The sequence below is a fragment of the Corvus hawaiiensis genome, chromosome 3 (assembly GCF_020740725.1).
Source record: "Corvus hawaiiensis isolate bCorHaw1 chromosome 3, bCorHaw1.pri.cur, whole genome shotgun sequence".
Classification (NCBI taxonomy): domain Eukaryota; kingdom Metazoa; phylum Chordata; class Aves; order Passeriformes; family Corvidae; genus Corvus; species Corvus hawaiiensis.
Window position 1 is genome coordinate 32,113,075 of NC_063215.1, and position 26,243 is coordinate 32,139,317.

The 26,243-nt window shown below is 39.1% G+C and overlaps 1 protein-coding gene across 1 annotated transcript; it reads right to left on the minus strand.

Annotated features, from left to right (window-relative positions):
• Window positions 1-312: 312 nt before the first annotated feature.
• Window positions 313-23,714, minus strand: SLC17A5 (solute carrier family 17 member 5). Its single transcript, XM_048298824.1, has 11 exons — window positions 23,406-23,714; window positions 19,998-20,194; window positions 18,340-18,573; window positions 17,763-17,850; window positions 14,978-15,064; window positions 13,615-13,733; window positions 12,589-12,747; window positions 10,045-10,177; window positions 8,188-8,335; window positions 3,535-3,625; window positions 313-2,009 (listed from the first exon to the last, which is right to left on the minus strand). The coding sequence occupies exons 1-11, from the start codon at window positions 23,464-23,466 to the stop codon at window positions 1,872-1,874; spliced, it is 1,455 nt and encodes a 484-aa protein (XP_048154781.1). The 5' UTR covers window positions 23,467-23,714; the 3' UTR covers window positions 313-1,871.
• Window positions 23,715-26,243: the final 2,529 nt, after the last annotated feature.

Sequence of the window (26,243 nt, forward strand, 5' to 3'; positions counted from 1 at the left end):
AAAAGCAAAGGCATAAATTAAACTATATACAATCTTTTAAGTTTTTAAACTTTTCCCCCCTTCTTTTTAACCAAAGATACTGAAAGAGTACAAATTTATTTTCACATAAAGTTAAATTATTACTTTTAATCCAGTGCCAGGTGGAAGACAATACTTACCTGTAAAGCCAGACAAAAAACTTCTGAGGAAGGTGATTTTCCAAGAAAATATTAACCATTCCTTAAGCCAGTCACCAACCTTGTTGTTCAGCATACTTTCAAAATGGTGGTCTAACTTCAGGGAGATAGTAATGTTCAACAACAGATGCACATATAAATATTCAATCTATTTATTGTAGTAACACTGAAGACACGATATAGTTTTAACATACTTCCACTGAATAAGTACTAATTTAATCTGAACAACACATTGTTTATTGTGGAAATGTTGCAGACACAAACAGAGATTTAAACACAGTTTAAATCCACCATCAGAGAACATGACACTTAAGGAAGGCCAAAACAAAATGGCTCTTAAAGCTAAAAAGGAGAGGCAGATGCCATTTCCTAGAAATGAAGGAAGGTAGGCTCCACTGGAGCAGCTTTAATACTGGGATTTTCTTTTGGATTGGTGGTAAATGAAAAACCCAGAGCCCAGTGATTTTTCTTTTTTACCTAATTGCTCCAATCCAGGAATCTTTGGCACAAGAATTTTCCTTTGCTTTGTGGCTCTAAGATTATTCAGCCATTTGTTCTTAACAAGGCCACCGTTTTGATAACTTTTAATCCTACTCTGTGGCATTTAAGTGCATGTTGTGCAAAGAATGCTCTTGAGTGTCAAATTCTATCTTGATAGGAGACTAACAGCACCAGATTATTGCACTAGTTCTTTTCTACTCTAGTTTTATCTGACTAACAAACAATGCTGTTAGAGAACTGATTTTCCTGATTGTTTGCTACACTGGCCTTATTTTATTTCTTCTACACTTACAAGCTGACAAACATATCTACATGCAAGAGGAAAGAATTCCACTGCATTGATTTAAAGAGACAAAAAAATTAATTGCCAAACTGAAAGTTATTTTAAGATAATCATGCAGATATTCTATTTCTAGTTCACTCTTGTACACTTCCTAGATTTAAACCACTGAGCTGCACTGCTTCTTCTTTGCAGAAAGAAATAAAAATGAGGCCTATTTGAAAAACCTGCACCACAGAGGACACATGTTTTTTTCTGTAAGTCCCAGTGGTACAGCTACTTCTTTGTTGCTGTGTATTAGTTGTGAAGCTGTATTCATGAAACAGGGAATGTTTATATATTCAAAACTTGTGCGTAAAACAGAAGTAAATTACATGTGCATTTCTTAGCCATCATTAAAACACTGACAAAATAAAAGTACTATAAAAGATTGTATAAAACTAGAGCTCTACTACACTTCTTTAAACAGCAAAAAACCCATCAGTCTCATGGAAATCAAAACTTATTTTTGGGTACAATTCTTTGCATGCCATTCTTCCTTAGAGGGCTACATAATCACTTTACTTTTTCCTCTCATTTTAGTATCAGCAAACATCTGCCTACACATTAATTGAGAAAATATTAATTAAAAACTGGAAAGTATTAGAGCCTAGCACACTGATTTAAAATGTCTCTGATCACATATTTGATATCAAGTCCTAGCATGAAAATCTATATTTAATCCAAGTAGTTTCTTGTTAGGAAATAGCACACATAGACTGTTAAATTATTTTCAGTACAAAAGATATAGCGATAAAATAGTTTAACCAAACAGCTCTGAAGACTCCTAGGCATCAGCAGCGAAGGCACTTTTCCGGTCACACAGTTCTAAGCACAACGGGACTCAGCACAGCTTTGGTATTTCAACATCTCCTTCAGTTTCTATGCAAGTGATATCCACTGACTGCCCAGTCCTGAACTTCTCCACTTGCAAATAATGCAAAGAAAATCGCTCCAAATAGATTAATAGAGGCAGCAATATAGAAAACCATCTGCCATTCTCCCACAGTATTCTGTCAAAAAAAAAAAAAAAAAAAAAATGCAGTCAATTTGCAGCTTCACACTCGAGAAAAAGTAGTTTTAAAATCGATGCTACATGCCTTGCCTATTTAAATGCAAATGCCATTCAGCATGATTTCACAGCAACATAAAAGCATTATAAACATAAAGGATGCAATAAACAGTATAGTCAATTTCAGTTTTATAATACAGCTTACACAGATAGTCTTATCAGAACTGCATTACCCAATCTGGATCAGTTTATCACCCAATATGCAGAGCCATCGACACAACTGCAGCGAATGCTACTGTAAGGGAAACACTACTTTGCTTTCAGATCAGGTGATCCAAGAGCTGAAGTGCCCTGCACTGTGCAGTAAGCTATTCTTAATGACTACTATGTGAACATTCCAGAATCATAAGCCTTTTGGTCCCAACGAGGTAGCTACCTTCACTCGGATTTCAAGAGTAATCCTCTAAACTCTGGTATTTAAGAAAGGCCTTAATAAATGTGTAGTAAAGAACTGTGGTTTATTTGCTTTTTGGGTTTTTTTTTCCTTTTCAAATAAAGAAATAGTATCTGTAGATGTCTAAAGTTTTTGGGGTTTTTTTTAAAGTTCTGGATGATGCTGTAACAAACCTGTGAATGATCTTACTACAAAAACAGAATACCATTAGTATGGAGGGGAAAAAACTAAACCAAACAAAAATATCCTAAAACAACCCACTTGTTAAGATATCTGGAAGAACTAATTTTATTGGAATAATGAATTAATGAATATTTTCAGATTGTTTTTGGTTAGAGCATGGTGCTAATAACGCCAAGACCATGAGTTTGATTCTCATATGGGCCATTCACTTAAGAGTTGAACTCAAAGATCCTGTGGGTCACTTCCAATTTAGAATATTCTGTGATTCTGTGATTTTTAAGAAAATCCTTAGAATTACCTCCAACTCCAAAAATTCAAGTGCATCACTAATCTTTCTCCTCCTATCTCCCTTTCTTAAAAGATTTTAGAATAATTCATATGTTCATTGAAAAAATAGTAATCAAAAACTCCTCAAAAGCCCCAGTGCTTCCCTTTTTCTATCGAAATCACTACAGCACCTTGTTAGTCAAATCTAACACTAGAATCTAGTTTCTCACTTATCTGACAAATGCTGACATTAGAACTCAACACCTCACGTGACAGCCTAATTAAAAAAAAACCAAGCAAGAACTTGTTCTAATTTGATAAAACAATACCACAAATGTCTAATCTAGTTGGTGTTTTATCAGAGTTCTACTGTGATAAAAATATATTCATTTTGTTTCTAGAGAATATAAGGGGTGAGTCCCTAAAATTTTCAAGTCTTACAAAGGTATTTGATTTTACCCTTATTTTCCTGATCAGAATCAGGACAATAAGAGCTAGGAATTAAGTAATTCAAAACAATGGAACAACATGATTTACAGGTGTAACCCACATTTCATTTAACGACTGCAGATGTGAGAAGAAGGAATTTCTATTCAATTGAGATAAAAATATAACAACTCACATTATGAGTGAGGTTTTTGGCAATAACTGGCCCCACCATTCCTGGGATAGTAGCAAAAGAATTTGTGATCCCAAGGAGAATTCCAGCATACCTGCAAGAGAAGTTGTTGACACTGCTTATTAACTTGTCAGGCTTATCAATCATGGACACCATTTTGCCTAACCAGGCCTCATCTTGATCACACAAGACAAATAAAACACAAATATTCCAGTGTGAATGACTTGCTTTTCTTCTAATAACAACTCACTGTCACCTTGGTACATACATTTTAAAGGACATAGTTTAGTTGTGGACTTGGTAGTGTTAGATTAATGGTTGGGCATGATGATCTTAAAGATCCTTTTCCACTTAAATGATTCTCTATGTCTCTATTTTTCAGAGGCTAGTTTTGGAATTTAACTTAAATTGCCTATGGCTTTGCTCAAGATCCATAATCCAAATCCACATCCCCTTTGCTAAGCCACAACAAAACTGTCTGGAATGGATCCACTGGAGCAGTTAAAGACACATTGCATGTCTTGAAGTAGAAAGACAACGAGGAGTATGACAAAGTGCTCTTTGCCAACAGTAAGAGCTGGTTCAGGTTTCATTGCTAAAAATCTGTCTGCCAAGGAGGCAATATCCACAGTGTGCCTGGATATCCCCACTTACACTAAAAAGTGTATATTCCAAAGATAGGAGTTCAGAGTGCTGTGGCAGTCCTTCTATTCAGCTTTCTGTGGGTCAAGGCCAATGGGAAAGGGGTCTGACTAAACCAGTTCTGCTGGTTGCCATTCCTGCAGCTCCATTCTGAGGCCTCCTGTTCCATGAACGTGCTGCTCTCTCACACACAAATGTATGCATATGCACCAGCGGCCATAAAAACTTGCTGGGAAAAGCTGATAACTTGCTTAATATCTGTCTCAGCACCTCATCTCTAAGCAATTCAAGATCTCTCTCACAGGCATGTTGCAATACCGAAAGTTTGAAACTGTACCAACAAGTGCAGACTTGTGAGAGAGACTGAAGAGAAATAAGAGCCAGCTGTTCCACAGCAGTTTGACCTTCCAACCACCAGGGCACAGATCCCTGTGTTTTAGATTTTCAAGGTGGATACGTTGGCTGAAGAATCATACAAAATACTAATAGCTGCAGTTTACCATAGGAGAAAGGAGTCATATCCCAGTCATCATTTTAGGCTGCTCAGAGTAAAATTATGTCCTCACCAATTTTAACATAACAGAAACCTATTTCATCTCTAAAGAGAAATGCATACCTTTGAAATTTTATTTACCAAAACAGGAGAATTCAACCATACAACATTGTTACAAAAGGTTGCAATATGCGTATTCATTCCAGTGATATTAGAAAAACATGTGTTTTTTTCCTGAGAAAGGGAAACAATCATCTAGCCTACTAGTTGATTTTTTAAAGTCTACACTACATGTAATTTTAAAGTGTGGCCATGCTTTAGTTAAAACTTCTTTATTTCTTTCTAAACCTGGCATGCAGTCTTCCTATCTTGGAAAGTGGTTTAGAATTAATAGGCCTTTATGATGCTGAATGTCAAAGTGTAAAAGTTTCCCTTAGGAAAATAAGCGCATGAAGCAAAACCCCATTTAAAGCCTTTAAGTAGAACCAAATGCACTTTGTCTTCAACATGTTTAAGCACTACAATACTGCTAACATACACTTTTAAAACTAAACATAGTCGACAAAGATCTCTGTCAACTAATTGCTGGCTAAATGCCTCTGTTTATGCCCAGTGTTTCTGACATAGGTTGCATTCTTGATAGTGCTCGCTGTTTGATGCAGATAACTGTGATGACACTCCCTTAGTACAGTGGAAACTCCCATATGAAAAGGGAAAGCAAAAAGTGACATGTCTGTAGAGCAAAACCAATAGTAAGCTGTTGGTCAGGTTCTTATGGCATAATGGGGATAACCAAATACAAATTAACTTGCAGAGCAGTCAAGTAGTAAAATCAAGAGTATAAAAAAACATCTATGTGAAGTATTTAGTATATAACAGAACCACATGAATATTACAAGGGCTCATGGTAACACCAGTATTAAAATTTGTAATAATAGAAATGTATTGATGTAGACTTAAAAAGCTAAAATACAATATTTTCCCTAGAAGAACAATCTTGTCTCCCTTCTGTCCCCAACCCTTCCCCAATCCAATTCACCAATGGCATAATAAATACATGTTAGAAACCAAAACCACATAGCAAATATTGTTTTTAATTAAGCATCAGTATTTTCATTCACTTTTTTCCTGTGAATATAATAATTATTATGCAAGTTCTAGTAGTAAAAAGGGACTGTTTGCTATTCTAGGAAGCATACTTTTAACTAATTTAAATGGGTATTTGTGCATTTTGAAACTGCTTTGAATCACTTCTGGTTTTTCTAACATCTTTCACTAAATTATGAAAAATAAATATTGAGCTCTGAGTAGACTCTACAGAGGTTTCCTTCACACTTTCATGCAGACTTTGTTTTTAGATTTCTCCAATTATGTCAAGTATTTCCTTGAAATTTTGTATGTCGGCCTTGATCATTTTATCCAACAAAGTTCAGACAAGTTGCAAAAAACTTAGGGGTGGGGGGAGGAGTAAAGACAGTCTTCTTTTTCTTCTCATCTTATATGTTTTTTACATTTCTGTGTCTGAAGAAATTTTTTAATATGACTTCTGTTACAAGGACATGCTTTTTTTCTTTCTCTGTCCCCGTTTGGACTGATTTGCCCTGAATTAAAGCATGCATGTGCTGAATAGAAAATCACTGATTTCAATAAAACAGCACTCACTCTCACCACGTCACCACCAAAGAAAGTCTTCCCACATATGCAGCCATGCGCCTCTAGAGGCAATGCTGGGCCAAAGTCCCTGAACTACCAGCAAGACACTTCCCCCTCTTACACTCAGTCTGCTCCCTTCTGCCTGTCTGAGAGGGAAGAAGAGCTAGAGGAACTTGTCTGGTGTAAACCCAAAGGGAATAAAAGCAGGACTTTATCGAGGGTAGGAAGAACAGAGTGGGATTTGGTCAGAAGGATCAGCAGCAGTTCATATGTGGAACCTAGCTATGCCTGCTGACAGGCATCGGCACTGTGTAACTTCATTTTCTTCTTGTGGCTTTTTTTCAACACCTGAAATACTCTGAATACTGTTATAAACAAATTGACTCTTGAAATAAACACATTTGAAATTCAAAATGAAGCATCTCAAATTAGAAGACACATACAACATCCTAGTTTGGGAAACCTCAGCCATTGCCTACATACAGAAGTTCCTTGTGCGTCTACGTCACACTGCAGTTGCATGATTTCCTTTTTCCTGTCACAACTCTGTTGCATTCCATGGACACGTTAAATTGTACTCACATAACAAGCACAATTTAATACGTATTTTGGAAACTAACCATTGTAGTTCTGCAAAACTAAGCTTGAAACAGAAGTTGTATAATGAATGGTCTCATAACACCCCAGATGCACTGCTTTAAGTACATTTTCCAAATTTGTAGTTATATGTGATTTAAAACAAAGTGCACCACAGAAGCTATTTTTCTTACTTTCATATTCAATTCAGCAGTACAAGCAGTTTATAGCTGGCCACTAATACCTCCCCTCTTGCTTGCTACGTAACCTCACCTGCCAAGATTAACTGAGTTCCCACTAATTCATATCCATTTGTTAAGTCAAAAATTGTCCGTGATTGTGGATGTGACCACCATCGTTTCAATTGCCCAAGCCTGGATACCACCTTCAATTGGGACCCATATAAATTGACTAGATGATCAGAATTTTTTTATAGGTAGTATTTCTATAAATTGTTTTTTACTCTACACTTTAAGTCATTTCATTTTACACATTAATACAGAAACGCCATTTTCTTTGGACATGAAGTCATTTGACCCTGTTCACATCTAAGTGCTACCACAAATTGGAAAATGAATGACAAAGTAAAGTACTTGACTTTTACCAGTGCACTTTTAGAAGAATATACATACATCCACACTCTTTGGGGAACTGATGGATCTGCCTAATTCTGAATTTGTAACACTGGAGAAATTACAGCCTGAAGTCTTAACTTTCCATTCTTGAAAAATATTCATTTAAGAGCAATGGTACATACCTGATTTGTCACGTACTGACAAATCAGGTCAACTACTTGTAACAATAATTAGATTCCAGTGTACAGAATGTTTTTCAAATGCAAATAATTTGCCTGTATCACAGTGCTTAAATATGGTAATGTTCATACCAAAGGTTGATAGCTCTGATGGAAAAGCTGAAGACAGTGAAACACTTAACTGTACTGTGCAGTTCAAAAAATACTGTCCTACTAAGAACATGAATTCAATATGACAAAAGTCTATCAAGTCTATAATTAGAATCTGTAATTACAGGAATTATATAATTTATTACTGCAGGATCAAAATTGGAATGATTCTAAACTATTGTTTATGTCATAGCCTCTGCCAACCTTGCACTTTTTGCAAATACAGTGCTTAATACTGTAAACCCAAGTAATTGTCAGTTTTTACACTCCAGCTCTGTACAGCATATGCTCCATAGATACATTTCCAAGCCACCCCAGCAACACAAAAAGAAAAAAGAGGGGTCACAAACATTTGACATGCACTAACAACAGCTTCAGCAATACTTACGAAGGTGCTATGTCTAGATGATTGATGCTGTAGCCTGATGTACAAAATCCTCCTAGTGTTGTTGATATGGTCACGAACGCAACAGCCAGTGCATAGTTGCAGCCTATGAATCCAGCTGCTACTAAGAACACCGCAGGTCCAATCATTCCTTTAAGACAGAAGCCTCAGAATCAATGGACGTTTAACACGAGACACTGGGACGCGCCAAGCGGAGCGTACGTTTCCCATACAACTTCCACCGCCCCCTGCCGTACAGAACCGGCACTGCACCACGCGCGTTACAGTGGGACGGTACGGAATCAGAAATGGTTTCGGGGGGAAGGGACCTTAAAGATCATCTAGTTCCAATCTCCCTGCCACACGCAGGGACACCTCCCACTGGATCAGGTTGCTCAGGGCCCCATCCAACTTGGCCTTAACCACTTCCAGGGATGGGGCAGCCACAACTTCTCTGGGCAACCTGTTCCAGTGCCTCACCACCCTCTCAGTAATGAATTTCTTCCTATTGTCTAATTCAAATCTACTCTCTTTAAAGCCACTCCCCCTTGTCCTATCACTACATGTCCTTGTGAAAAGGAAGAGCAGATGGGTTGCAAAACTGTTGTTGTCTCAAGAAACAGCAACTAGATCAGAAATATCCCACTCTAGCGGTAAAGAACAAACTAGATTAAAAAATTAACAAAAATCAACAGATACTGAAAATTACCTCACAAATTATTTTTTTTTATTGCTATAAAAAAATTGAAGCTACACTGACACTGTGAACCCTGAGTGAACCAGGATAGCTGTAGAGATGCTGCATCGGGCACTGGAAACAGCTTATCAGCCACCATGAGCTCATGCACACTGCTTCCTATCTGCAGTTAACTTTGGTACCCATTTCCCAGGACCACAGCCCATTCACATGACCCCATTGTGACCTCTGCAAACGGCTCCAAGTACATGTTTTTCTTGATGAAGCCAACCTAAGTCCTACTTTTCCCAAGACAACAACATTTTTTCTCCTGTTATACATACAAGGGTGTGAGATGTGTGGCCCTGCAGTAAACTGAATCACCAAAATAGCATAGACTTAAGACAAACAAACAAAATGCCTGAGAATTTATTACAGGAGCTGCTTTAAAGAAAGCAGTTGAGTCAGCTGAATTGAGAAGCCAGCAAGGATGACCATACAATAACTGGGCTGCAACTTTTGTGGATCCTGTGCCTAATATATTTTTTTTTCCTTCAACTTCTTTCCCCTGTTCCCTCTTTTACTCAGCAATCAACTCCTCTTTCCTAAATACAGCCTTTTACCTGTGTTTATTGAAATCTGATCTGGCTGATCTGTTGGTGATTTCAGATCCTCTCTCCTCCCAGTCAGTCAAGACCATTTTGGATTCTGTTTGATCTTCCTACTGTGGTAGCAACTGTAAATTTTACAAGTGTATTCCTATTTACTTGCTTAAGCCTTAGATAAACAAAACACTGAACAACAGAACAGGCTCATGCAGAACAATATCCCAGCAGTCTGATAAACCTTGTTTGATAACAGTGTTTCAGTCACCCTTTTATGGTGACTTTACCTGACTGTTTATTTGATTGGTTTGCTTGTAGTCCAATTATCTTGACCTAAAAAAAGCTTTTGACAATCTCTTATTGTTCTCTTATCCAATAGGCCTACTTTTCGTGGAAAAAGATAGGATTTACTCCTGACACATTATTGTACAGATAAAGTTGCTCCTCTCAAGTCATGAACAATGCTGCCTCATCTCACAACAGAATGTCAGACTACTCTCCCAAGCTCCTAAGCTTTCCCAAATTGATATTATTATATGTTCTAAGATTGTATGTTCCAAGAGATGATACTGCACCTACCTATTAGGGTAAAACATTTGCGAACACAAACAGTGGAGAAGTTCTGTTTTTCCCGTAAATAATCAGCAATTTGCCCAGACAGAATTATACATAACCAGCAGCCAAAATAAGGTAGGGCAGACAAAAATCCATTCTGTTAAGGAGGTTAAAAGAAGACAGTTAAAACACTGAAATGACAAATCAATATGCTGAAAAATCACTTGTGCTGGAACATTAACTGAGACTGAACCAGAGGTGACAATTCCATCCATCCACATAATTATTGCTGGTATTACATAAAATACAAACCTAGGGATAGAAAAAGCAAAGCATAATAAAGTTACCAATGTGTAAACGCCCCATCACATGACTTAATCCATAACTACCAATGCAGTCAGACCAAAAACTCCAAGGTTTAAAAAATCAGCAACTGGGTTCAGGAATAAGAAAACTGTAACTGAAGGTATCCTGTGGAAATCAACCTGATCATGGAAGTTTCCAGGACACCAATATCAAGGGAGTTACTAAAGTTAGTGGAAGCTGTAAATATTATTCAGAATTTTGAAAACTATATAGAATCTCTGGTTTTGTACTACTGTTACATTACATTATTCCTTATCCATCTGCTGAAATATCTGGTGCTTGCTGTAAACAGAAGACAAAATATAGAACTAGGACTTTCATCACATCTAGGCTGGACATCCTGAAATCCCAAAGCAGAGTTATTCAGATCTGACATGACTTACACTGAACTCACCAGTTAATCCCCATTACTTTAAACAAGTGCTGTTTAGAGACTTCTGTCTGATTCTACATGATTTGCAGATGAAGGGAAACAAAAGGTACTATTAAACTGCCTACATTTACAGCCTTTCCAAACAATTACAGATAGCTACTGATAACAGAGCTATAATTTGACCATACCCATGATTAAAAAGAGGTATTTGAATAGAAATACTGTAACCTTTATACACTAGTATGAAACGTATTAACTGTCAAGAAGTGTCAAGAAGTGGAAGATTCCCTAGGAATTTTAATTTGAATTGAAACAAGAAACACATCCCCACCTCAAGTTCATTGTATCAGCACTTGTGCATGCTGCCTGTTGGATTTCAATGCTCAGTTTTCACTAACAGTAGGTAAAATTTTGAAAAATAGAAGAGTCTCAGTAATTAAAAAACTTTTTAAAAGCACTATTCAAAGACACAGCATTATTTTTAACTAATTTCTGTATTTTAGAAAGGAAACTGAACAGCAACAACTGTATAATATTTTAAACGGTAATGCAATCTCCATCTAAATGTGTGGCAACAAAGTTAGTTCTACACTATTACACAAGCATTTTTTTTTTTGATGTTCACAACAGTCAGTACTCTAAGTTGCTCTAAAAAGAAGAAACATAACCCAGAGACAAAGGAAACCACTTCACAGCAGAACCATTTAATGCAACGTGTGTTTTACAAACGTTATGTGCAACTGAGAGCCGTGGTAGCAAATGACTTCCACAGATGTTGATGCCTCTTCAGGGAATACCTGAAGAGGCACAATAAGGAACCCAATCAGCAACTTCAGTTAGTTTTTTCCAGCCATTTTGCAGCTTGTCCTAATGCAACCTTCTCTTCTAATGCTAAGGTTCCCCATCTTCTCCTCCCAAGATTGCTGGCATCACGTCTTTCTTGCACGGCATTCATCTTCAGATTGCTCTAAACCAGTCTTGTTTTTTAAACCAGGAAAAGACGATGTTAAACGTCTTGAAATTTCTGAGCACCTTTTTATCTTAGCTATACCAGTTTCTCCAGGTAAGCTATGCCATCACCAAAACAGTTTCATTAAAAACAGACCAGTACAGTCAAGTAATTGCTATAAATAAGAATATTCCACCTCCCTCAACTCCTAATTTTTCCCTGATAAGTAACTCAATTTTACAAAATTTCCTTGAAAAGCACTGTATCTGGACCTTAAGGCTATGGTTTTGTTTCATCCAGTTACCTTAGTAAGAAAAGGTATTTTACCTCTGCTGCTCACTGAGGAAAGAAAGTGACAATTTGGAAACTGATCCAATCAGAATGAAGCTTCCTTCTGGTCCCTTCCTCCCCCAAACCCCATCCTTAAAATACTTTCAAAAATGCCACTTGTCCAGTGGTTTTCTTAGTTTTTATTTTTAACTGGAAATGTTCTCCTCTATGAGGTAGCAAAGAAGTAGACAGTATTTCAGAAGCCATAAAACTTGGTGTAAAATCTGAAATAATCATAGAAGCCATAGATCGGGGAAAATATTTTTATAGTTATGTTTTAAAACAGAGCAGTTAAAGATGGGTACCATGCATCTTCAAACAGAAAATTTACCTTGAAAACTAGCACTAAGGTAAATGTCAGATAAGTAAAGATAGTGGAAATTATATGGCAGGCAACTTTTTTGATGCATCTGCTTCACTGTGCGGGGTTATCATTTCCCATCTATATGTTTACATTCCAAGGTTCTTAAACAGGTTCTTCTATTCTAAACAGCAGATGATTTAGTTTCTTTAATTCAGAAGAAAGTGACTATATTTGCACGTATCTTACCTCCTGTGCATCAAATCGCAAGATCTCCTTCATGTATGTGGGCAAGAGTGTAAGAAGTGTATAGAAAGTCCAATTATAAGAGAAGTGTGCCACAACAATAGCCCAGAGTGGAAGAGACCCCAGCATAGGTCTCCAGGGAACAGATTTCTGTGTAGAAAGCTGGCAGTCCGGAGACAAAAAGAGAAAAAGAAAGAAATCAGGATGTTGATATGAACATTTACTAAGTAAAGCATTTTGATGCTAATCAAATCTATGCTGATCACCCATTCTGAAAGGCACAAAATGAGTCTCAGTTGATAGATACAAGTCATCAGCAATGAATTAATTACTGTCTTCAGTTCTCAGTGAAGGTGTACTAAGGTATGTTACTGCTCTGATGTTTACTATTCCAAAGTAAACCAAATACTACATTTTGTAATTCAAAAAGCATGCCTTCCCTTGTTGAAATTTGATGCCTTCTGCTTTTACTATAAATAATTTAATATTTAGTCACCCCTGAGGTGTTTATTTAGCTGAATCTTTCCTACTCAGATATTAATTGTGGTCTCTCAGCCAGCTTTACTGTTTGTAAATACATATTCCCCCAGTCACAGGAATGAATCTTATGCAAACTTTAGGATGTGGCTCATTAGCATTTTCTCTGCAAACAGCAATCTGTTTCTTACTCTAGATGACACACTGAGAAAGAGAAATGCTCTAAAATATTATACTGCAAATGTTGAAGACATTATACAGGTCTGCATCTAGTATAAAGTGACATATTTGAGCTTTTTTTAAAAATAAAAAGCTTTTTAAATAAAGCACCACAAAAACATCTGTAACAAAAGGCATTATTATAAATGCTATTTGATTGCTGATTTTAAGTTTACAACTGCATTATTTTTAAAAATTTTTTGGTTCGAAAAATCTTGCTTCCATTTCAGTTTAAGAATGCTATTCTATACATAAACAGAGCATGACATTAATGACAATGTTTGTGGTTTATGTTTAGGCTTAACTAGGTATGTCTACACCAAAGTGCTGTACCTGATCTTTTAGAGAAGACAGTATATATTCTCTTTCAGCATGTGAAATGCTCCTGTGAGTTTCTGGTGTATCACTAACCAAACACATCCAGAAGAACCACCATAATACGCCAAGTGCACCTATTATTGTGAAAAGATGGGTGAAGAGATAAAAATTTTTAAAAAGCACTTATATTGAGCGAGTATATAATCTCAGATGATATAATCAGAAGTGTTTTCTCAAAACTCTAATATAATTTTAATGAACATTATTTTTTTATCTACTTACAAACACTAGTTCCCCAAAGTGTCTTAACAATGCACATTTAGATACAATAAACAATGAAGATGACTAAGCAGGACTTCTTGTTTTTTCCTCTTTTTTTTTTTTATACTTGAAGTGCTTCATGCAGCAAGAAAGCTGATGCACATACATAATTGTATTCTTATCAGTCACATGGAAGAGACACAAAGGATATGGCTCATCCTCAGGAAATAAAAATTCATGTGAAGTTTAATCACAAAAAATGCTTTGTGCACATACATAGAATATCACTACATACAGCTTAATCGATGTACCAATCCTCCTTTTCTTTCTTAAGCCAACTCCAGAACTATCCTTTGAAAAAAGGTAACTTTTCAATAATCAGTCCAAATTAACTGCACGTTTATGTAACTGTAACATTGCAACTTATTTCATCTTGTTCAGTTCTTTGGTTTGAATCCTTGTAACTTACAAGAAATTGGAGACGGTTTTTTTGAGGAAAATGTAACCCTCGTCTTACATTCTGATTCTCTCTTCCCCATGGAGAATATGAAATGGCTCAGACATGTAAATGGACCTGGAAAAAGCATCAGCTAGACCTGTTAGCTAGATGCTGTTAAAAAAAGTATTTTCTGTTTCAGCTTCTTCCAGAACATAAGCCACAGTAAACATGCTATGCCTTGCATTTTGGACATTCTTTCATGGTCCCTGTGACTGCTAGAGATTTTCCACACTTTAAGCAGCAGTAACTTTTCACACGTTCTTTCATTCAAAGTAGAAGTTTATTCCTGGGATTAAAGTTATTAACTCAATTTCACACTCCAGATAAGAAATTTCAGCCTGCTGTTTTCAAGTGATGGGAGAGTTAAGAGCATTTGACTTGTATCAGCTTTTGTCCAACTCAGAGACAGCTTTGCTCATTGGAAGAAAGCTTATTTAGCCATTCACTGGAATCTACTTAGCTTTAAATATCTCTAATTGCCCAGAAGGAATAAAACAGCAACCCAAAATGTCAAACACACTTTTAAAACTCAAAATAAGTTTTCTAACATATGCTTTTCAAAAAGAATGTGGATTGTACTTTAAATAATTAAGAAAAATCAAAACAACACAAACTCACCAAATATGTAGAACACATAAACCCAGTTCATATAGTAACAAATTAAACCAGATAGTGGCAGAGACACAACAGTTCCCAGCTGTGCACCTACCAGAAGAAAGCAAAACAAAGCGGAAAAATAATTAGATCTCCTATGGACCCCTTAAGTGTAAGTGGCATTTCAGAGTTATTTTATTTCTCTGTAATAAATCATGCATAAAGATTGTCACCACCACTAGAGGGTTGTGATTTGCTTTAAAGAAACACAAGCACAATGAGCTGCTTCAGCAGCTCCAAGCAAATAGAGCCCCAGTGCCCTACAAAGCCAAAATTGGAAGCAAAGAGCAATAAAAGATAATAATTCTTGGCACATTTGTCTCCAATAAAGTGACGGCTCTAACACATCTAAAGCAATGCAAATTAGTCAACTAGTATTGCTGTAAAACAAGAGAGAGCTGAATGCAGTATAATTAAGGCTTCGGGAGTATAGTGTTACAATATAGTCAGTTTGCATTTTTCGTATCTCCTACTAGCTCTACAAAACCAGGAATGCTAGAAACATGAACCAGAAGTCAGCCATATATAACCAGTAGGTTCAAATTCCATGTTCCCTAAATGTGACAAGGTGTAGGATCAAGGAAGAAGGGAAAGATGAGCAGATTCCAGTTCAGAATACAGCCAAAACCCAGAAAGAACTATTCCTGTGCTTATAATTCAACATAAATTTTGCAAAGAATAAGGACGGCAGGTGTTTCCCTTTCGAAATCTAAACCAGAAACCCATATTATTTACATACTTAGACACTCTACTGGTGATAAACAGTAGGTTTTGTCTCTTAATGTTATCTGTACGATTACTTCTCCAAACCTAATCTCAACTCAGAAAATATTAACATTATATTGATACTCTGACTACCTAGATTCCATCTTCACGGAAACAGTAATTTTTATTTGAGGCAGAAAGCTCCAACCATGAACAACAAAAACACATACATCATGCAAAATATAAATCAAAGTAACAGCTATATATAACCTTAACCATATGTACTCTCAGAAAATCAACATGATCACGGTTAAATTAACTACCGAGCACACGACAGCCAATGTGCAGGAAAACAGCCTGCCAAGCTTACACAAGATGTCTTAGCCACCCGTGACTGCTAACAATTGGCTCTTCAAGGCCACAGACTCTTCTCACTAGTACATTAGCATATAGTTTCACAAATTACATAAGGACAGTTTAAAAACTCCCATTTGCTAGATGCAGTAGAAGGCAATCCCAACCCTGTACTCTCTGCTTAACTTGTGTGCTGGGTCTCACATGAAGACTTCTTTTAAAGTGGATTTAATTAAACACTAAGGCAGAAAACAGATTTTTAAAAAAGAGAAAGAAAAAAAGCTTTCTGATGCATTAGGTGTATTGAAGTAGATCATTGAAATGTCACTTCAATGAGTGATGAGACACTTGGTTCAGAGCAAAGTGAAGAAATGTGAGCAAGAAAGGATTAAGGCTTCATTCCTCTGGGAAAATCACTAGACTGTCACTAGACTGTCCTAGCTCCTTAAGAAACTGTAGCTGAAGTTTATATGGTATAGCCCTGTCTTCTTGATAAACCACAGGTCAAATAAAAAAGCTGTAACAGAATTATTACTAATAGGAGTGAGCAAAGCAAACCATTACTTCAGTAACTGAATACAAAATTTGTCATCCTCAAAGAAATAATATCAATTTTGACTAGCACATTTGGAAACCCATGTTTTTCACCTGTCCCTCAAATATTGCACCAAGCAATGTGACTGACCAATAAACCCCTAAAATGCAAGAAGGTTCAGTGGAGGAGGGCAAGAGCAATGGGAAGAAGATCAGGGAATAATGCTGGGTGTGACCAACCACAGTTGCTGCAAAGAAGCTGACTTTATCTCAACACAAAGGGCACCAGAAGGTGGCTTTGGTTTAGATAAGCAGCTATGTCAGTCGAGTGGATCAGCTGGTGGCGTAAATGTTTCTCCTCATTCAGTTCATTAAAAGTGTGACTGTCTCCCTGACTTAGCCAGACCAACATGAGGGAAGTGAATACGTGGGTCAGCCCAACACAAAGTATAAAAGCTAAACAACAACAGAATTTCTGAGAGAACAACAGACTCGACTTGCCTTCAACCCAAATTGAAGTGTATTGCAATTGCTATATTTTATAAGTGTCAACTTACATTTGCTAACTTATATTTGTACTGTGCTTTCAGTAAATTCTGTATCACTCTGCTAAATCAAAAATCCTGTGTAACATCAGCTATCTTCAAACAAGTAAATCCAACATCAAATATTACACCTTCCAGATGTAGAATATCTAGGAGAATCTGGTCAGGGAGTACTGGACTCTGACACGGAGCTCTTGCAGCAATACATGGGACCTTGGATGGTTTCTTCCCCAAGCTCCTCCAAGAACACTTAAAAAACACTCCGAAAAACAACCAAACAGCTTTATCCTGTGACTGCCCCAGCTTTTTTGTTCCTAATACTAAATCTTTTTTATTTACAGTATCTTCTCTTAATCAGCTTCACAGTAACTCTTTGCATCATTTATACCAAAGTTTGACCCAAGTTTATACTTATTTGTAGACCACTACCTTTTGTCAGGATATAAAAGCCATGAAGAAAACTAATGGAAAACAAGACTTACTTTAATGTTATGCTTTCTGGATTAAATGCTGATTAAAATTTACTATATAAATCCCTTTGATTTAAGTCAATCCTCCCTGTTACAGCAGTAAAAATTTATAATCCCATTATCAGCATGGGAATTTCTCACCTGCATATGAAATACTAAGGAGCTTGCTGCGTTCCATTGGAGGAGCCCAAGAAGACCACATTGAATGCATAGCTGGGAAGGTAACACCCTAGAAAACATCATTTCATTCTGTTGAAATGCAAGAATTTTAGAACTCACTTCAATTTTACATGCTTCAAAGCATGTTTCATTAAAAAGCAGTAGTACAATCTGTTAGTTTGTTGTCTAGCAAGAAACCACTTATAAAACTTCTGCAAGGCATGAGAATAAGGAGGCAGAATTAATTTATCCTGCTTTTGATTCTGTATATACTGGAAAAGGAGAAATTATACAAACAATACTATTTTGAGGCCCTGGTCTCTGGAAAATGAGAATAAGTCTAGTTTTGGCTCAAGTATCCTTACATTTCTTACCTGAAAAGCTAAGGCTAAAATATAGTGCAAATGCTTTAATTATTTTAAAAACATAAAACTAAGCCACTTGAATGAAACAATCCATATACTATTCCAGCATACCAACCCCCACAGAGTCTAATCACTACAATTTTAAACAAATTATTCAGATACATATTCAAGTTACATAGAGAAAGCAGGATTACCTCTCCCAGTCCTTCCAAGGCTCTGACAGCTATGAGGTAGCCAACTCCCAAATTTGCAGCTAAGGGAGTAAGCAAGGTGAATACAGAGGTACCAAAGATGCCAAACCCCAGCAACAGCTTGCCTCCAATTTTGCTTGCAAGATATCCTCCTGGAATCTGAGTAATGATATAGCCATAGAAAAAAGAACCAAGGATCCATCCCTGAGTATCAGCATCCCAAGAATATTTTTCTCCCTAAGAAGAGGAAAAAAACCCCAACAAAATGCAGTAAGTTAAAAACAAGTTTCTCTGACCATATTTTATGTTACATAGATACACTATTTAGACCTTTATAAATAAATTTCAAATTTTTCGTGACCTACTCCCTAGGGTCTCCTTCCCCTACACTCACCTATACTGCAATCAAAGTTGTGTTAAAAGCTAATTCAGGTAGTTTACAGTCTGTTCAGACATATCTAACCGAAGTATGGAAGTCATCACTACATGAAATACAAGTGCTCTGGCAGTTATGCCTTTCTGCATTCTAAGCAGCTTGGGTTAGGTGACAGGTATGTAAATCTGCCTGAGTACAAATCCCACTTCTGAATCACAGAGTGGACATTCTGTCGTGCTCTATAAAATGGCTTTACCTGCAGAAAATTTATGGACAAAAAAAACAAACAAGGAAATACAGGTGCTTAAATTTAATATAAAGCAAGAGAGCAGTAAAGGACAGGGCTCAAAAAGGTAGGTGGAATAATGGGAGAAGCACAACAGAGGGAAGATGACTTCAGTGGACAATGCGATAAAAGCGAAGATGATTGAGATAGGAATCTGCAGCTATAAAGGAAGCCAGCAAGAAGATATGAACTGTTGCCCAATAAAGTGATTCTGACATTTGGGATCACTTCCAAAAGATCAATTTTTCGGCATCTAAATGAGCAGCATATATTTCACAGAAATGATGAGTCAGAACCTTCCCATAAAGCTCACCATTATAATTTGTTTGTGATAAACAATAAATGACCTCTAAACAAACAAACAAAATGAAAGAAGGAAAATGGCAAGAGTGCTCAGGAATAACTTCAACTACAAGACAAGATCTGTGCAAGTCCAAATTCACAAAACTGGGGATTTTTTTAGAAGGTTTTTTTTCCATATCCAGCAGTTCAGTTAAGAAATGTGATTTTAAGGATTACTGGAAGTCAGAGGTAAAGGATATAAAGGCAAAAAGCATGACCTGGGAAAGTGATCAAAGAAATGAAGAGAAAAATATTACATGTTAATTTGTAATGAAATTTCATGCCATTGTGACTGTACAAAAAGCAGGCAGACTGGACGGTGATGTGAGCTCTGACGCAGATGTAACAGTAACAATTGATTAGTGGCATATAAAACAGTGACTCATGAAAGATTTACATAGTCAGATTAGCCAATCTTTAAGGAATATCACAGAAAAGAGGTACGTAAAAAAGCTGACCCTCAGCACAGCACTCCTTAACTAGCTAGTCATTTAAGGCTAATACTTCCCAGAATCGCTTTAAAAGAACCACTGGAAAGGCCATCTAGTGAAAAACAGCCTGTTTTCTTGCCACCTAAGTATGGTTCCATCTATCACAGACTTCTACTAAAACCACTTTGACATGCCACATTACAAGACAGTATGTCTGAGACCTCACCGTTGTGTTGCGAGGAACATTTATGGCGGAAGAATGCTCTGGACACACATTGGAAGTCACATTCTTTGCTAAGCTTGTGTTAGGTTCTACCATATCCACCAGAGCGACGCTGAGGTTCACACGCAATGCATACAGGAGGAAGAACCCAAAACAGGCCAGGAGCGCAAGATTGTAGCGAGCTGAGCAGCATGCAGGGACTGAAATGAGAGCAAATGAAAAATGTTTAACAGACCTAACAGAGTAAGAACAACTCATAAGTCGTTTTTACTGATTTTCTCAGAAATCTTTGGGTAAGATAAAAAAATTAGCAAGGAGACAAGGTCATTTTTCTTCTTAAGGAGTTTATTCAGTAGGGGTAGAGTCTGAGGCTGGTTGAAAGAATTTTTAAAAACCCTTTCATACCCATGTGCAAAGCAAATGTAATCTTCGTTTAGACAATAGGCAGCTACCCACACTAGAATGGGGGCTGCAGAGGAAGGACAGTGTGTGGTCTGTGGAAATGGATTTAGAAACATAGTTTTAAAAGTCCTCTCCAAAATACTGTAATATTTATTTAAGACAGAATTTCACACTAAAAAAACCCAAAAACAAATTAGTGGGAAGCCTGTAATATACACAGAAATGGATCAAGAAAAACAAATACTCTTAAAGGAGTGCTAAACAACAGTCATTGCTATTTCAGGCTGTCTTCTAGGACAAATTTTCCTTCTACAAGTGTGCCTACAAGGGAATATGCATTCGCTGACAGATGCCAAACAGAGAAAACTCCATAAAGGGGAATGGCAAACACTGCGGTGGCACTGTGAAACAGTAACAGGCTCCCAGTTGCCCAGTACACCCTCTTGGCAGTCACAAGACAACAAAGGAAATGAGTCCTAAGATTCAGCATAAAATCTGTCATGACATTAAGTCAGCTCTGTCAGCTGTTAATACACAGATAGCAGACTATGAACTGTAACACGGTTATTGATTTTCTATAGTAGTACACAGCAGCATTTGGCAGAGAGCATTCATCAGTGCCAAAGATCCAGATCAGAGCTGAGCTGTAACAGTTTAAAGCTCTGCAGCTACTCTTTATGAACTGGGAATGCTTGAAACTACTGAGCAGAAACGTCAAATTGTTGAGGAACTACTTGAACAATCTGCTGAATTTTCAAATAAAGCATAGAGTTTCCCCTCTTGTGAGGGGAAAGTTTTATATAGGAAAGTTTTATATGGGAAGTTTTATAACCTGGATGTCTGAAACTCTAGGAAGGCTGGGGATCAGTAGATATTACATCAGTCTACAGTGATCTCATCTTTCACTACTCAGAGTTCAAATGATGAATAGAACAAGTACATCTATGAATAGGACTGACCAGAGCTTCATCTACTACTGCAGTACATCACTTAACTGGATTTTCTGATCTGCAGTAAGAAACAAAGGACATGCCCTGTGGACAAGCGGATGAGATACCTTCCCCTTGCCAGTAACTTCCCTGAAACAAGGAATGAGCCTATGTGATTTTATTTTTCAGGGGGAATACCACAGAGCCTTTCTGCAAGATTGTTTTTCATGAAATTAAGAGAACTTTCCCATTTTTGAAGTCTCTAATCCTGATAAATTTTATGTGAAGTTCATTATGGCTGCACAAGTTGTTAAAATGACACAGAGATGCTGTACTTGCTATGTTCATTTAATAAATAAATAATAAACAAGGCTATTGTACAAATACGCAAAACCCCTTCCAGACCTGCGGTAATTGCAAGTTTTGCCTCAGAAGCATTTGAAAAAGCCATCCTGGATTTTTAAATGACATAAGGGAGAGCAGCCAAGATTTTATTGCTTATATTAAAAACAACAGGCACTGAGTACAGGAAGTACTTACTACACAAAAACTAGTCAAGCAGCTTCATTGTTCTTTGTTGTTTAAAAAGCAATTTGCCTTAAGTAGAAAATGTATAGTCATATAATTTATAACAATGAATATAATTACAAGTAAAGCTACTTAACTGGTCCACTTCTTGTAGTTGCTGGGGTTAGACAGTAATAACAGAAAGCTGAATAACACACTGGTGATGCAACCCTTCCTTGGAAATGCAGATTAACTGGACCATCCATTACTCTTCCGCTGTAAGACTCTTACTGGTATACAACTTGTATGGAGAGCAAGCTCCACCAAACAGATGTGCAAGAACTTAAGGTCACAAGTGTCAGATTTTTTTTTCCAATTGTAAGCAGTTTATTAAAAAAACCTAACAAACATGTAGGACTGAAGTCTGAAGCAAATAGCTACTAAATTATTGATTTCCTGTCATTCCATCCTGTGCACTTGAAATACCTAAGAATATTAGACCAGAATGGAAGATTCAAGAAGATTACAGGTGTGTTTCAGGAGATTGCTATAATCACACACAGAGGCATTCGCTCCCCTAAAGGTTAAAGCAGCTAACCAAAGTTTAAAGCATTGTGTTCAAGGTCTTACCTTGACTAGTAGTCTTGGGTCCTACATCCATAGTTAATTCTGATTTCAGGGGCATGTTTAAAAGTACTGTAGCTCTAATTGAACAAGATTCTTAAATTGCAGTTAAAAAAACAGGTCTGTGCTGCAAGCTGCACGGCAGTTAAAGGAAGTTGCTCCTCTGCTGTAGTTTCCTTGTGGGTGAGGTGAGCCACCTTCAACTGGAGCCTGATGTATTGTGCAAACTTAGGAACATATTGCTTTAGGAAGACTTGAGCTCAAATTTCTCTCTTTCTGGTACTTTTAAAGTAATTTTGTTAGCAGATCCCCTTGATGCAGTTGCACATTTGCTAAATGGATTAGAGCATTTTTCCATGGCATACTAAAGAAACTAAAAATCTTACGCTACTCTTTATAGGTTGTACGTTCTGGGAAGCAAAACAGCACAGACAAATAAACGTGCAGGCTGTGTTGTTAAGCTCTGACCATATATCGAGCCTCCTCTTCTACCTTCCTGCATCCTTTCACCTTCTTTCCTCTCCACGCTTGTAACAAGCAATTAGTCTTACTCAAGTTCTGCCTTCATACGGAATTTAGACACAACCTCGATGGACCCCGGTAGTTTTTAATGGTTGGCCCGGTATTTGGGCTGGAATGTCCGCACTGCAATGTCACCGAGCCGAGGGCTGATGTCTGACAGGGCTGCACGCCTGACCCCACCACCGACAGAGCTGTCAGGACGCGGAGCTGTGCCTAATCCAGCACCTCCGGGCATCGCGACATCCCGGGCACAGAACGCCGCTAACGGCGCGGGCGGGCGGCGCAGCCCCGGGCCCGTCACCGCCTTCCCCGTCACCCCGGCAGTGGCACGGTGGCACCGACCCCCGGGCCCCATAGCGGCGCTCGCCGCCCGCGCCTCCATAGCAACGCGACGCTGCCACACAGGGGCAGCTGCCGCTCCTCTCACCCGTGTGGGGCTGGGGCTCCTTCAGCAGTGGGGTGCGATCCTCTCCCTCCTCGGGCTCCATCTCACTGCTGCCACCCGGACCGCGCAGCGCGCTCAAGGCCAGACCGCCCGGCGCCACCGCTGCGGCCGGGAGCGTACGGTAGGGTGGAGTGGCGTGGCGTGGCGTGGCGTGGCGTGGCCTGACCCGGCCCGGCTCGGCTCGGCTCTGCTCTGCCAGGCTCGGCTCAACTCAGCTCGGCTCAGTTTCCCTCAGCCGCCGCTCCCCGCCCGCTCGGCTCTGCCCCGCCGGGGCCGGGCACCGGCGGCCGCAGCCCCCGGCGAGCATGTGACGGGCGGGGACGGGCGGAAACGGCTTCAGCCGCAGCGCCACGCTGGGGCGGGCCGCTCTCGGTCGCCATCTTTAGTGAGGGCGGCCGCTCCCTCGCTCCCTCCCGCTGGCTGACGAGGCCGCACGGACGCGCCCTCAGGCGGGCGGCGGGTGTCGCTGTACGCGGTGTCCCGAATGCTGCGGGAAAAGTTCCTCAGAATTAGGACAAATCTGATCACGCTGATCACAAGTGGCTGCTTCTCAGTGAAGGCCAGCGGTCTCTCGGTGCGGGTCCACTGTGGCAGCCACGGGCGGAGGAGGAAAGGCTCGAGGTGCGGGCGCTGTGTCTCTCTGTAAGCACTGAAATGCCGTTTAACGATAAATTGCAGATACTGCAGCACATGGTCTTTTTGCTCTGTGTGTGTTTGCAGTGTGCAATTCCTGGACTGAGGTTTTAAAATAATGGAATGTGAAGGGGTTGGAATGGACCCTAAAGGTCATCTAGTCCCAACCTCCCCTGCCTTGTGCAGGGACATCTCCCACTAGACCAGGTTTCTCAAGGCCTTACCCAGCCGGGTTTTGAACACTGCCAGGGTTGGGGCATCCACAACTGCCCTGGGCAATCTGTTCCAGTGTCTCACTACCCTCACAGTAAAGAATTTCTTCCTAATATATAACCTAAATATCCCCTCTCTCAATTTATACCCATTACTCCTTGTCCTGTTGCTACAGTTCCTGACAGAGTCCCTCTCTTGCTTCCCTGCAGGCCCCCTGCAGATACTTTAAGGTCGCTATGAGGTCTCCACACAACTTTCTCCAAGTAAACAGCCGCAACTTTCTCAACCTGTCTTCATAGGGAAGGTGCTCCAGTCTCCTTATTGAATACATGTGAAAATGCACCAATATAAATTAATCAGCATCATGGGATATGTAATTTTCCTCTTGGAATCTGTGTTTTTCAGCCCCAGTCAAAGCTAACAACAGAGTGGATATCTTCTAAGTTTTACAGGCTCTTCCCTACAGGGGAGCCGCCTCCACTTAGCCTTGCCAGGGCTGAGTGCTGAGTCATTTTGATGCTGCTGCTGGTCATCCACTGAAAGCTTTGGCATTGCTTAGATGCCTGTGCCATCCTACTGATGTGTAAGTAACTGCCTGGAAAATTCTGTGTACTGGAAAACAGAGGAATGTAAAAGATCCCTGGCAGCATATTCAGGTATATTGTTTCAAACAAGGTACATGTATGAGTTTGCAAGTATCAATAGAACAGCTGTGGCTGTGTGCCTATCACATGGTATTACATCTCTGTGAAAACATGAAGCAAATCAGTGCTTCTGTTCTGGTTCTGAAACTTAGCCTGAGTGTCTTCTGTGAGTCAAATTTACCTGGAAGCCATTCTTACAGCCAAAATGAAGGGAAGAAAACAGAAAGAGAGAACGTGTATCAAACATTTTATGAGTAGTGGTGATTTAGTTTGTAGTACTGAAAGACTTTAGCTTTGCATTTCACACATGTGATACTCTTCTTGGAGTTTCTGCACATACCACCTGAGACCCCAGTGCACTAGCACCCAGCCCATGAGGAAGGAAGTATAGGGGTATGTGGGCCAGGACTATGTGCAGCATGCACAGGATGATGAGTTTGATCACTTCCATCCACAGGCTGAACCCCAAGCTCTCCATAGACTCCTCTCATCATAACACAGGGAGGACAAGGGGCTGCAGGGCCTGGAATGATGGACAAAGCTTTTCCTAGACGTCTGCTTTTTTTTTTACCTCTTAGTTCTTCTCCCCAAGGCAAGTTGTACTTTAAATCTACCTACACTCTCAGTATGGGATAGTGCCGAAAACCCTTGCATTACCAAGGAGCATGGATTTCTCTGCCTTGCTGCCTCCTTCTCGGATCTTGCAGACCCTCACTGTGGAGTGAATCTCCCTTGGTTAGTGACAGCTGCACCAAAAGCAGCTTGATTGTGAGGCTGCAGCCCCACAGGCAAAAGGTGACTGATGAATACAGGTTCAGGAGTGTGGGGGCGAGTGTTGACCTTTGTCACAGCAGATAAGAATGTCATTCCTTACACCTTGGGGGCTGACTCTGGGTGTAGTTGTGTTGGGGTCCCTCCCCTGCCATGGAGCCCTGGGAGAGGGGCCCTGAGGGCACAGACACGGGGTTTCCCTGCCCCTGCTCAGCCTCGTTCCCATTGGTTGGTTTGTGTTCCCTGCACGGGCAGAAGGACCCTTGGTCCCGTGACTGGAACAGTTCCTCGGCAGAGCTCCGGCCATGCGGCTGGAGAAATAAACATCTCTGAAACAGCTAGCAAGAATCTGTCTGTCCGTATATATTTCCTTTCCACGGGACTCCTGGTTTGATATATGCGTGTTGCAGGATCCCCACTGCAACAAATGGTGGAGATTTGTGAGCAGAACGATCCCCGATCCCTAAGCGACTGATTTGTGTGAGTAAACCCTGGAAACTTTGGATTCCTCTTCTTGGTTTTGCTTTGCTATTCCATATCTGAACTATGGAGGAACCGT